The sequence below is a fragment of the Microtus ochrogaster genome, chromosome 7, assembly GCF_000317375.1.
Source record: "Microtus ochrogaster isolate Prairie Vole_2 chromosome 7, MicOch1.0, whole genome shotgun sequence".
NCBI lineage: Eukaryota > Metazoa > Chordata > Mammalia > Rodentia > Cricetidae > Microtus > Microtus ochrogaster.
This window is the reverse complement of record NC_022014.1, coordinates 39,665,842-39,680,019: the sequence shown is the minus strand read 5'-3', so window position 1 is coordinate 39,680,019 and position 14,178 is coordinate 39,665,842. Positions and strand designations below refer to the sequence as shown.

Sequence of the window (14,178 nt, the reverse complement as noted above, 5' to 3'; positions counted from 1 at the left end):
AGAGAGAGAGAGAGAGAGAGAGAGAGAGAGAGAGAGAGAGAGAGGAGCTGGAGCACCAGGAAAGGTCAGCTGGAGAGTCAGCAAAGCTTCTCTGGGGGGTTAGTGGCTTCTCCCAAGGACTGCAGAGGCTGCAGGTTTTCATACTGTCCCTCCAGCCATGACCCGGGGTTCACACACGCGCCAGGCCAGTTGCACTCGGGCTGTGTAAGCAGCAGTTTCTCTCTAACGTGATGAGCTGCAAAGCCCTGGGTTCAGGAGGCAGGGAGGGATCGCAGGCCTCCGTATTGCACATCACAGGTGTAGGCTGCTTCAAGGAGGGTCCCACTTTTCTGTGTTATCACCCCAAACCATGACTTCCACAAGCTCCCACCTCTTCCCCAAGCTGCATGCCTACGGACAGTCCCACCTCCTAACTGCCAATGGCAGCTCACCCTCACTGGTGTCAAGATCACATGAGGTGGTCCTCACCCTGGTGATTCAATTCAGAAAAACAGACAAAATATACCTGTTTTGTATTCTGTGTATGCGTGAGTTGCTATGATAAAAATATGCACACAGAAATTAGATAATTGACTCAATTAAATTAAAATGCAACCTACAGAATGAGGAACAATTTTTTATTTTTATTTTATTTTATTTTGGTTTTGTCAAAACAGGGTTTCTCTGTAGCTTTGGAGCCTGTCCTGGAACTAGCTCTTAGAGACTAGGCTGGCCACAAACTCACAGAGATCCGCCTGCCTCTGCCTCCCAAGTCCTGGGATTAAAGGTGTGCGCCCCCACTGCCCAGCTAGAACAATTAATTTGTAGCCATACATTTGATCATAGAATAATATCCAAGATAGCAAAGCTCTACGATTCACTTTTAACAACTCAAATTTTAACTAGGCAAAGGACCCTAATAGGGATTTCTGTAAAGATATTCACGATCTTTGACATCATTACAGCCACTAAACAATCAGACAATGGAGAGGTGTCGCCTCATTCCTGTTACGGTGGCTGTTGTTTAAAAAAAAAAAAAAATGCGTCCTCTTCCTAACAAAACTCTCATAAGCTTATAGTCTTTTATATCATCCTTTCTCTGCCTAGGAGATAAACTCTGCAGTGTTGTGGCCAGCTCACCACCTCACAGTTACTACCCTCGACTAGCTGACAGCGACATAGAGAGGGACAGAGAGGCACATTTGTGTTAAGTATGCCCTGCACATAATGTTGAACAGTTATTTGATAAAGTTAATTTAAAACAAAGAACTTCTTCCCAGTCTGGTCAATGATGTAGAGAAGGAAAGAAATTGAGCTCCCACAGCAAGCAGAATAGAGCTGAGGGGACAGTAGCGTCCTACAACTGAGCTCCCGCCCCTCAAGTTCCACCTCCATCCCCACCTTCCACCCTTAATACTACAAGCTAAACCTCCATTTGATCCTTTCCCACAATGCCAATAGTGCGGCTCGGGTTCTGATTGGGAGAAATTTGACAGGAAAAGGAAACTACGGGCCCTAGAAAGAAGTTCTTTGCCAGATATTAAGACGCTGCTCTGCAGTTGCATGCAGCCTTGCACGGCGCGTCTTCACTCTGGGAAGCATTGTTTAGACTTGTTGGAATTGCAAAGCAGATTTACGATTAAAGCTGTGGGACTCGTGCGTGTAGCGCACAGCTTGGTTAACCACCCCGGTGACGATTGCACAGAGTTCGGCCTTCGGGAGGTCTGGGGTGCAGAAGTGTAGGAGTGTGAGCGCCGGGGCTCAGGGAAGGTTTTCGGCGGCCTCTGGTGGGCACATTGGCATTGGGTGCTGGAGAAGCGGTGCTCTTTGCACGCTTCGGCTCTGGAACCTGGCCTTGTTCAAGGGCGTTTTCCATCAGCGGCTGCTTGGGATGCGGCCGCCCGGGGCGGATGCTCTGCCGCCTCCCAGTCTCTGCCACAGCTCATCCCTGGCTCCCTCAGGATTTCAAATACCACTAGCTGCTGGTGTCTCACAAGGTCGTGTATTCCCAGAGGCAAGAGATACTGTTCTTTCTGAAAGTGAAGCCATTTTCCTCACATCACTAGGTGTACTGGATAGTGCTGTCCCGGTTCCGGGCACCACCCACGGACGACCCGCGTTCCCTTCCTCGGGATGATGCAGCGCCTCCCCGCGGCCGCATCCCTGAAACTCGGCTTCTGCTTCCCTTTGCGGTATTCGCTCGCGGCTGTGTTTAGAATACACATACATATTTAGAAACAAAACACGATGATGGTCAGTGCTTTCCTTTTTTACCAAATTCGTAAAAATGCAACACAGTTTGATGTCTTTTTCTCGACTCGCGATTGGAACTCTGTGGGCTACCTTTTCCATACTCTGACTTGGTCTAAATAACCATTGTTATTATTTCTTGTTGCCCAGATTGTGACGTGTGACGTAGTGTCCTGTGGAAGACCCTTGAATCTAGCCCATCCGTGAAAGTATTTGCCTCAAGAAATCTTTTTATTTTTTTCAGATCCAGCTGTGTTTTATTTTGTTCGAAAAAGGGTCTTTTCAACGTAGCCTAAGCGACCCTCAAAATTGTTATCCTGATTCAGCCCAAGTGCTGCAAATGTAGCATGGACTACCATGCCCTGCTATCCTTAGATCTTTGAGTCATTTCTTTCTTTCCGTATATTTTAGATTTATTAGCGTATATTAACTGTGCATAGTAATGGTTTTCATTTTGATAATTTTGTACATGTATATGATGTTTGTTCATAGCTACACACACCATCTCTCCCTTCCCCCATCACATTCCTCTTCATAAATACCCCCTCCCATTTTCACATCTTTTAAAAAATGACTAGCTTCCACATGCTAGAGAATCCACACACTGCTTTCCTCTCAGGATCTGGCTTATTTGACTTAACACAATGATCTTGAGTTCTATCCATTGTTCTATCCATTTTTCCAGCAAATAACATTAATTTACTTTTTTTCTCATTTCTTTATTTTTTTTTCTATTTCTCCCCTCCATTTTTTAAAATAGTGTTTCACTATGTAGCCCTGACTGGCCTTAAACACACAGAGATCCACCTGCCTCTGCCTCCCAAGAGCTGGGATTAAAGGCGTGCGCCACCACCGCCCAGCCATATTCCATTGCTACTGACAGAATAAAGTATTCTGTTTTCTTTAACCAGATAGGTTAGGTTTTCTTTTTTAGCTACTTGGCTTAGAGGGCAAAGGTTAGGCAGACCATGTGCTGTGGTCTGCACGTGGCCCAGAGTCACACACTGAAACATCGTCAGCAGTGTGAGAGCGGTCCACAGTAGGGCCTTTAGGAGGGCTCGAGGTAAAGGTTCTCACTCTTCAAATGAAGGCCTTGAGAAGCTGCTACCCATGGCCACCACCAGACAGGGAATCCACCTGCCTGGGCCTCGGCTTTATCTTTCCAGCTCTCAGAACTGTGAGAAATGAGTCTCTGATGTTGTACATTGCCCAGTCTATATAATTTCATAGCTTGTGATCATATATATGTGTAACTAAAATTTACTATGTATTTTGTTTTGGCCCATAGACCCGGTTTATAACTCCTAGAGCCTCCCCCCTTTTAAATTAAGCAACAAAAACCCTAAGCATATGTTCTATTAAGGTACTTGGCCTTTTTCCTTGATTCTTGAAGCAACTTTTGAAAAAAAATTATTTATATATTTATTTATTTATTATAGTGTTCTGCCTGTATGTCTGCCTGCAGGCCAGAAGAGAGTAACAGATCTCACTATGGCAGAGGGGAGGGTATGAGACGCCATATGGTTGCTGGGAATTGAACTGAGGACCTCTGGAAGAGCAACCAGTATTCTTAATGGCTGAGCCACCTCTCCAGCCCCTTGAAGCAACTTTTGGTGAGATTCAGAACTATAGAAATAATCTTTTGTATCTGGGGTCCTTTAGGCCTCAGAGAGGAAACCCTCCCTCCCCTTGTCCCTCCCTGTGCCCACTCATACCCTCCTCTTTGCTTTGTCTTTTTTAAACTAATCCTTTCCCTTCTGTAGGCAGGCCACAGAGACTGGAATCTCTCTTTCTCAAGGCAGGTCACAGGACCTAGGAATATCCTCTAACCTTCCCGTGCCTTTCTGCCTTGGAGCCAACCACACAGACATTCTCAGCCTACCTTTTTGATGATCACAGCCCCCCCACACACACACACTCCAAGTTTCATTGGAGTGTCCGCTCCACAGAGAGACCAAGAGAAATTCAAGGAGACAGGTCTGGCCAGGCTTAGCCAGTTACATCCACTTCAGATCATAACCTTTGTGCCCTGAAAGTTGTGCACACTTTAATCATGGCTGTGCAAGTAAGGGAGCTGCTGGACACCGGATTCGTGGAATGCCCCCAAGGTGAAGAGTCTCACACACCAGGAGGGAGTGCCAAGTGACGCTGCAGGATTAGAAACTCCTGTGCTCAGGACCCACTGGCCATTTGGATCCTTTAAAATAGTCTTTGTACCCAAGCCAGGCGGTGGAGGCGCACGCCTTTCATCCCAGAACTCGGAGGCAGAGGCAGGTGAATCTCTGAGTTCGAGGCCAGCCTGGTTTACAGAGCTAGTTCCAGAACAGCCAGGGCTACACAGAGAAACCCTGTCTCAACAACCCTCCCCCACCCATCCCTACCTCCCTTTCAAATAAAATAAAATAAAGCAGGGTACTGGTGGTGGCACACGCCTTTAATCCCAGCACTTGGGAAGCAGAGGCTGTGAGTTTAAGGTCAGCCTGGTCTACAATGTAATTTCCAGTTCAGGCTCCAAAGCTACACAGAGAAAAAAACCCTATCTCGAAAAGCAAAATAAACAAACAAGTCTGCAAAAAATTTATCAGCATTTCCCTGAGTTCTGTGTAGATTCAAATAAAAGCTTTTTATCAGTCCAATCGGTCACCCCATTAAGCTCCGTAGGATCCAGTTTTCTCCCATTGGCTCCCAGCAGACTAATATGAGGTACACCGTTTTCTCTTAGCTTTCCCATTGCTGATGACTGGGTGCAGACTTTGGGGCATGAGTCGTGTGACCTTTGACCCAGCCCTGCTCTACTAAGCTCGAGCCGCATCCCACCATTAAACCCTCCGGGGTGTAGATATAGACACTGCATTGTGTTAGAAAGTTCATTAGCACAAGACCTATCTTATGGATTATGTTCAAATCATGGTGTAGGAAAATCTGACATCTGACAGGATTAAGGTATATTTAAATAGGATCAGTTCCACTGTCTAAGACAGGCGTAGCACGTCATCTGCTCAGAGCACAGACACAAACCATAGCTTCCTGATGCCACGATGAAGCCAGGATATTCGAAGGACAGTGATCTTTTAACACAAGGAACTTGGTAAGCACAACTCATCATATTTGACAGTGTGGTGGTTTGAATAAAAATGGTCCCCATAGGCTCATGGAGAGTGGGATTATTTGAAAGGATTAGGACCTGTGGCCTTGTTGGAAGTGTGTCACTGGAGATGGGCTTTGAGGTTTCAAACGCTCAAGCCAGTCCCAGTGTCTCTCTTCCTGCTGACTGTGGATCTGGATGCAGAACTCTCAGCTCCTTCACCAACACCATGTCTGCCTGCTTCCCACCATGACACTAACAGGCTAAACTTTTGTATCTGCAAACCAGCTCCAATTAAATGTATTTCACCCTAAGAGTGGCTCATTGGTTAATGGCCCTTATTGTTCTAAAGGACCCAGGTTTAGTTCCTGCCCCTCTTCAAGTGGCTCACAAAATGGTGCACTTAACCCGACACAGCTATACACACAAATCAATCAATAAATCTCTTAAAATTAATAAAACTTCTCTAACATTACTAAAACATAACATTATTCTTGCTGGTACTAGACAGTTATAAACGGTAAACTCTGAAAGTAAGAATTAGTCATGTCTCATTATGGAAAAGAATAGGTAGCTCACCAACAAAAACCCCAGTATCACACTTCCCAAACAAGGGGATCAGAGCTGCCGGAACCTTTACATGTGAGCTATGTGGGCAAGGATGACCTCCCGATTTGACTACCTTTACCTCCCAAGTACGGGACTACAAGTAGGTGTCAACATGCCCAGCTTTCCTGTGATCGTCTTGAATGAAAGTCGAGACTGTGTGAAAAAGCTGGAGAAGAATCACTGAGATCTTAAAAGCTGTTTCTGGTTCTGGGAGAGTGTGGGGCAGGTAGAAGGGGCTTTCCTGAGACAGTGGGATGAAGAATGTCTAAAGGACAGGTGATCTTACACGGGCCTGTTCTAAAACGTTGTCTTAGTAACCCTTCCATTGCTCTAAGGAGACACCAGGACCAAGACAGAGTACAAAAGGAAGCTTTGCGTTGGGGACTTGCTTACAGAGGCAGAGGGTGAGTCCGTGATCAGTGTGGTGGGAAGCATAGAGGCCGGCAGACAGGCCAGCCGGGGGCTGCTGAAGTAGGCTTGCTGAAGAGAGCTTGTTTTCTTACACCCAGATAGGCAGGCAGGAGGTTGAGCAAGCCTAGGGAGGGCTTAGGAAACCTGAAAGCCCAACTCCAGCGAAATCACTTCCTCTAAAGACCACGCCTCCTACTCCTTCCTAACACGCTTACAGAAGAGAGGAAGCATTTAAATATGTGAGCCTGTGAGGGCTGTTCATATTCAAACCACCACAAGAGTCTTTAAGGGGAGAAGATCCAAAGTTGGGGCAGGAGTACAAACCAAACAAAAGACCACATCTGCTGAGATTGATCGGTGAGAGCTAGAAGTTCAGCTAATTGTTGGTGTAGCCAAGTTGGGAACCTGTGGTGCTTGTGTCAAGACTTTGTCATGGGCCAGCAAGGACACAGCAGGGGCATTTTTAGATTTTTTTTTAAATAATTCTTTTAATTTTAAAATATTTTTTATTTTAAAGTACTTTTAATTTTAAAATATGTTAATGCTAAAATATTTGTAATATTAGAATAGTTTTAATTTAAAATACTTTTAAATGAAATTTTTTAATTTTAAATCTTTTAAAATGTTTTAATATAAAAACTATTTTTTAGGCTGGGCGGTGGTGGCGCACACTTTTAATCCCAGCACTCGGGAGGCAGAGGCAGGCGGATCTCTGTGATTTGGGGGCCAGCCTGGTCTACGAGAGCAAGTTCCAGGACAGGCTCCAAAGCTACAAAGAAAACCTGTCTCAAAAAACAAAACAAAACAAAATTTTTAACATTTTACTATAAAGATATTTTGTGTGTTTATGGGCGTTTTGCTTGCACGTATGTTGTGTACCACTTGACTGCCTGGTGCCAGCAGAAGGTGGTGTTGGATCCCTTGAGATGAGTTACAAGTGGATGTGACCATCATGTGGGTGCTGGGTACTAAACCGGGGTCCTCTGGAAGAACAGATACTTCGCTTAAACTGCTGAACCACCTCCAGACCTCGACTACTTTTCTAATAACCCAGAACTTGGGAAAATTTGCCTAGTTGCCGGAAAAAGGAAGCACGCAGAATTATAGGTTCTTTGAGACTTGGCAGTTGAGGCAGGGTTGTTAAAAAAAAAAAAAGCACTGAGAAATTGATTTAAACTTTTCTACAGTCCCCGCTACCAGCTGCAGTCCTACCCAGAGTGGCGCCACTAACAACTCTAGAGATAGCGGCAAGAGGAGAAAATTTAAAGGGAAGGCTGTAGAGCGGAACGCCCCATGGACCAATCAGAGCTCAGTATTCAATCATGCCACCTTATGGGCGGCCAATAGGAACGCAGCAGGGTCTATAAAAGCCGTGCCCGCAGGCCATTTTGTGCCTTTGAGAAACAGAGAAGGAAGGCTTCGGAGGCATGGCTCGCACCAAGCAGACAGCGCGGAAGTCGACAGGAGGCAAGGCTCCACGCAAGCAGTTAGCCACGAAAGTGGCACGCAAGAGTGCACCGGCCACTGGCGGCGTGAAGAAGCCGCACCGCTACCACCCGGGCACGGTGGCGCTCCGCGAGATCCGGCGCTACCAGAAGTCCACCGAGCTGCTGATCCGCAAACTGCCGTTCCAGCGCTTGGTGCGCGAGATCGCCCAGGACTTCAAGACCGACCTGCGCTTCCAGAGCTCGGCCATGATGGCTCTGCAGGAGGCCTGCGAGTCCTACCTCGTGGGGCTCTTCGAGGACACCAACCTGTGCGCCATCCACGCCAAGCGGGTGACCATCATGCCGAAGGACGTCCAGCTGGCTCGGCGCATCCGCGGAGAGCGGGCCTAGACCCCACGGGCTCCCGATCCTTGCAGCACCACCAACCCAAAGGCTCTTTTCAGAGCCACCCCCAAAATCCTAAAAAAGTGGTTGTAACCTAGATTGGATCTCATTGGAGGTCGGGACGAGTCGAATAGGCTTAGCTGTTTGGTCCGCAGTTCCGTCCCTGTTTAACTAGGCCTTCGCTTACAAGGCGTAGTAGCCTCAAGGTTGGCAGTTGTGACTGGTCCTGCCTAGTAAAAGGAGCCCCACAGGTGGCAAACCCACTGCCACAGCCATAGTGTTGGCCTGGTGTGCTCTTCTGTACCAGCACCACTCACCAGTTGTGTTAACTGCCATTACTAGGAGCCCAGCAGATCTTGTGCTTCGGATAACTCACCTGGTTTAAAAAGGCTGCTGGCTACTCCTGCGTATTAGAAGTTAGTCTTTCTCCTATGATGGAAAGCACAGGGAACTGTGTGTTTTATTAAATTCTAGCCTGTGTTAACTTGGCCCATCTGCTAGGGCAGCTAAGGAAAAAGTTTCCAGGGACACATCCAATGTAGTAAGGAAGCTGCTAGTTAGCTCCCGGCTGCTCAGCCCCAAAATAATCACACAGAAACTATATTAATTAAATCACTGCTTGGCCTATTAGCTCTAACTTCTTGTCAGCCAGCTCTTACATTTTAATTTAACCCATTTCTAGTAATCTGTGTATCACCACGTGGCTGTGGCTTACTGGGTAAAGTTCTGTCTGGCTCTGACAGGGCTACATGGCTTCTCTCTGTCTCCACCTCCTTTCTCCCAGCATTCTGTTTAGTTTTCCCTGCCTGGCTCTTCCCCTATAGCTCTGCTATAGGTCCAAAGCAGTTTCTTTATTCATTAATGGTAATTACAGCATACAGAGGGAAATCTCACATCAATCCAGAGGATCCTGTGTTAGACTCTGACTCTCGACTTAGGGTAGGGAGTTTAGCCAATAGCTGTTGACTCACCCTAAGTGGTAAGCAATAGGATCTCTAGTTTAGAAGTTCAAGAGAATGTTTTGCCCTGGGATTTTACTCTCTGGATGTCACTAGCCCCGATTTCTCATGTGTCCAGTACTGTGTAACAGGCTTCTGAATAATACAAAGAGCTAATGGTGTACCAGGGATGATAGGCATAGAGAATAATCAGCCTGTTCAGAAATCAAACAGGAAGGAACCTAAATTGAACTGCATAGTGGAGGCCTGGGGGGAATAGCCTGAATATATGACTGAGGTTAATTTAAAAAAAAAAAAAACCTGATTGCATCATGGCTTACTGACAGCGGTTCTGTTGGACTTATATTTAAATTGAGTGCTTTACCCTTTAAAAATAAATCTATTATAAAACTAAAAAAAAAAAAAACTTTACCTCTGTTACATAGTGAAATCATCCATTAATGGCTTTGTTAAAGAGATAACCAAGGGCCACCTAGTGTGGTGGGATGATCTGAGGTCAGGGTGAGAGGTGTCTTTGTAAGAAGAGATGAGAACACACACGCACACACACACACACACACACACACACACACACGGGACCCCATGAGGACCTAGAGAAGACTTGCAAGCCAAGGAGCGGAGAGCAGCCTTAAAGACGCAGCCCTCCAGAATCTTTCAGACAGGAAGAAATTTAGCGTTGCCAGCGGCGGTGCAGCATGCCTGTAGTCTCAGCACCTGAGACACTGAGATGGGAGACCACAAGCTTCAGGCCAGGCTGAAATACTTAGCAAAACCTCACCTTTTTTTTTTTTAAATGTCTATGCAAGATCTCCTGAGTAAATTAGGAGCATGGGGACCATGGGAGAGGGTCGAAAAAGAGGGGAGAAAGGAGGGGAGCAGAGAAAAATATATAGTTCAATTTTTTTTTAAAAAAAATGTCTATGACTTAATCTCCTAAACAGGCCCATAGCATGAGCACAGCTGGTGTTACTTGATGGTAGTATCAGGTGTGGGTTCCCACGGATACGAGGAAAGAAGACACAGAGGCCTGCTAAGGACGATTTCTCTTTAGCCTTTCCAGCAGCGGGGCAGGGCGGGGCGGGACGAGGGGGGTGGAGGAGTCAGCTACGGTGAACTGCTCACTGTAGCTCAGCAAAGGGCTTTTTTTATTGTTATACAATTCGCACCTTTAGCAAGTCAATTTCTGTATACCAAAACCTCTTATTTAAGCTCCCCTTAGAGACTACGTCAACACAAATTCCCAAAGTCCCAGGACGTCTCAGTTTGCTGAGTCCTCCTCTGACCAGGTTTTGCATAGCCTTTGAACCCTCAGGGAACTCTCAGATGAGATTTACATACTCCAAACGGTAGGTTCAGGACACAAAAGGTAGCGGTCACAAACAGCAAATCAAAGCTAGGTGCTAGGACTCTGGAATCAAAGCAGCTGCAGGATTCTGCAGGAACCACAGTAGAACACTTGCCTAGCTGGCAAAGTTCCGGGCTCAGACCCTAACTACCGCATCTCCTCAACAACAATAGGAATACTTTGGTTTTCCTTCCTTCGCAGAGCACAGGGAAGGCCTTCTGGAATTCAAAACAAGAGAAGCTATGTACTCTTGCTGTACCTGTAAGTATAGTGGGAATTACGAGACTCTGGAGCTATTGGTCACAGGGGAAACAGTCCTGCAGGGAAAGACAAATGATCACCAGCTCGGATCTGAGGTGCTGGACTGGCCTTAGATCAGCCAGTCACTGGGGACCATGTTCCCGAGACCCCATTTTGGAAAGTGCCCTATCCCGATCAGATGTGTGGAAACAGACTCAAAAGTTCTGTTGCTTGCTTGAGGGGCACAGCATCATCTAGAGAATGCTAAAGTCTAACGTTCTTTCCTCCAACCTCCTGTAAGTTAATAACGCAGAAGAGACTCCAGAGGAAAAATTCCACATGCTTGCAAATGAACGGTGCCATGCAGGTTGGCCCCTGAGTGTGTCCTTTGGACCTGCTGTATCCTGTGCTGTACCAAGACAACCTCAGCAATTTCTGCCTTTTCTTCAAGCCCCTCTCCCTCTCTTGTCCAGAGTGTTCGGTGTGTCTGTCTCTTCTAAGAGCCTTTTTTTATTTCAAAGGTGAACTCAGCCTACCCTTTTCTGTATTTTAGGCTGCAGTGGCATCTAGGAGTCGCTGACCCTGGATGGTCCTTGCCCCTGGGCTGCTCAACACTTAGATAGGGAACAGGTCATTAGGACTTTGTATTTTATTTACAGACCATTTATGTTGAGCTGGTTAAGAGCACTTGCTGCTCTTGCAGAGGACTCAAGTTCAGTTCCCAACACTCATATCGTGGGGCAGCCCACAAGGACCTACAGGTCCAGGGTCTCTACACCTCTGGCCTCCATGGGCAATGCTCTCTCATATACAGATCAATATACACTGTAGAAGGACACAAGGTCCCCTTGCACACAGATGGCAATAGAGAAATCAGAATTGTTAAGCATGCATGCTCTCCTTGCTTTGGGGCTCATGCTGTCCCCGTCATCAGGAACACAACTGAGTGGAGGTAATGATGTTCACCTCGTGGGCAAAAAGATGAGACGGGGAATGTCTGCCATTCCAATCCCTTCGTGGCATCCTAACACCCTTGCCTCTACCACTTCTTAATTGTGCCACACTGTGGTGGCAAGGCACGGCATTGTAGAGGACATTCCAACAGAAATACAACAAGCACTCACGGTGTAGTGTATCATACAGGTTATCCTGGTAAGTTAGCGTGTGTTGAGAGCTGACTCTCTTCAAGTGTCCCGTGTCACAGGCTAGCCCCGAATCCTGTGACAGGGAGAAAGGAGGACAGCAAACAACCAAGGGCATTAAAGCAGCATTGCCCTTGGCAACAGCTAGAAGGGGAAAAAAAAAAGCTATTCCCAGCAGGGGTAACTGTTGTTTATCCCAGCAGTACTGGACTGGCAAGGTGGCTCAGCAGGTAAAGGGGCTTGTTGCCAGCCTGATGTGACCCGAGTTTGACCCCCCAGGATGCACATGGAAGGAGAGAATCAATTTCTGCTAGCTTTTTTGTTATGACAACCACATGTGTGCCCATGGCACTCCCCCCATACACAATTAAATAAATAATAAGTTATAAATGCCTACAGTGCAAACAAAAACCCAGAGGTTTGCTCACAGATGAAAACATTCTGCTCTGCAAGAAAAATCTCTCAATCGGGAACTTGAGCAGTTAGCAAGATCTGTCTAGGTAGTAGATGTGGGGACGGTGATGGGGTGGGAGGGTGTGTTCAATTAGTGCTGATATCTGTTTGCTTGGTTTAAAAAATTACTTCCTTTACAATTCTGTGGTTCCTTTTCCCAAATGTGAGCAGGCTCAGGATTCAGAATCCGCTCGCTGGTGGACATGAGGCACCTATGGCCATCAGAAGGCAGGGATCAGCACCCCACACCCACTCCTAATCTCCAAGAGTCTGCTGCTTTCCCCGCTGACTGCTGTACACGCCTGCCAGGGAGGAGATTGCCCAGGGTACTTTGCAGCCCAGCCAGCTCTGGGAAAGCCAGTGATCTACACCTCTAGCCACCATCTCCACAGAGAGCTAGGCTGTCTAGCCGTGGGGATGACATCCTGGTGCTGCTTAGCCATCCAGGGACCCCTGTCTCCTTCTTTTCCCTTTACCCCGATAACCCCAGCCTCAGCTTTATCTTTCCACCAGTTTCTCAGTTGGACTGAGATTCCGAACATGCTGGGCCACTACATCAAAGTCACCCTGGGAACCCATTTGGCGGTTCCCACCTGGAGAACGGAGAAGCTGAGGCAGGAGCCTGCCAAGGTTTTCAGTACAGCCAGTGCTACACAAGCCGGACAATCTCACAGACAAAATCCTGCAAATGCTGGCAGTAACCTTCCCTACCGTCCACCAGGACAGCTGCTTCCTTCCTCCCTGGTCTAGGAGCTGACAAAGTAGGAGAGCTAGGGTTGGCGAATCCAAGGACCCCAAGCCAGGCCCTGTCCTTAACGACCCAGCCCCAACTACTTATCCTCTTCCTCTCCCCCCCCCCCTTTCTTTTTTTCTTGGCTTTTCGAGACAGGGTTTCTCTGTGTAGCCTGCCCCGGCTGTTCTGGAATTCCTATAGGCCTGCAGACCAGGCTGACCTCAAACTCAGAGGTCCACCTGCCTCTAACCTCCCGAGTGACAGGATTAAAGACGTGCGCTATCACAGCCTGGCTTTCAGCCCCAACTTTTAAACCTTCCCTTTTCTATTTTCTTGGCCTCCATCCCTGCAAATCCCATACCTTCCCTACAGGACCAACCAGGTCACAAAGGCCCCATCGGAACGATGAACCCCACCCCTCATCTTCTGCCATCCATTGATCTGTCCCCGCCCCTTTCTCGCTGGTCCCACCCCTCACCAGTGAGGCCCCACCTCCATCCTTCCGCATAGCAGCTGTCTCAGCCCCGCCCCCTGCGCTCCTTTGCTAGGGAACCCGCTTGCGTGCCTTGACGTCACAAAGCCCCTCTGCCCTAGCCCCTGGCCTCTCCTAGTCCTAAGGGGCAAACTCAGCCTTTCTCCCAACGCGACGCACCTGCCCTGGCATCTGGCGCAGTGCAAGACTCCTTCCCTGTGAGTTCTCGTCACCCAGAGAACTCCCCAGCACCCCCTGAGCCGAGACTCTAGGGGCCCCTCCTATACTACAAGTTCGCAGTGCTCTTCCGTCTCAGCCAGCCATCCTGTCCCCATCAAAGGTTACACTTCGAACTGTAGGCTTCAACCGTAAATCACTCTGACCGCATAGGTCTCCTAGATGAACCCTCATTGACAAAGGACTTTAGGTAACCAGGAGCCTCGAGGTCCCCTTGCCCCTTTGGCCCTCGCTCCCGTTCTGATCAGGTAATCAGCGGTGCACCCCTCAGGGCTCTTGAGGTTCAGGAGGAGCTAATGCCATGTGCTCTGCTCCCAGAAAGTCCAGATGAAACTAACGTGGCAACCACTCAGGAATGTCCGAAAATGCCTTGACTTTAAGGACTGAGAAGAGGGGACAGGAAGGAAGTATTGGGTCTGCTTCATTTCCGA

At 47.6% G+C, this 14,178-nt stretch overlaps 1 protein-coding gene across 1 annotated transcript; it reads left to right on the top strand.

Annotated features, from left to right (window-relative positions):
• The first annotated feature begins 2,873 nt into the window (after positions 1 to 2,873).
• LOC101985513 (histone H3.1) lies at positions 2,874 to 8,172 on the top strand. Its single transcript, XM_005349989.1, has 2 exons — positions 2,874 to 2,883; positions 7,760 to 8,172. Exons 1-2 carry the CDS (start codon positions 2,874 to 2,876, stop codon positions 8,170 to 8,172), a joined length of 423 nt encoding a protein of 140 aa, XP_005350046.1.
• The last annotated feature ends 6,006 nt before the right edge of the window (positions 8,173 to 14,178 follow it).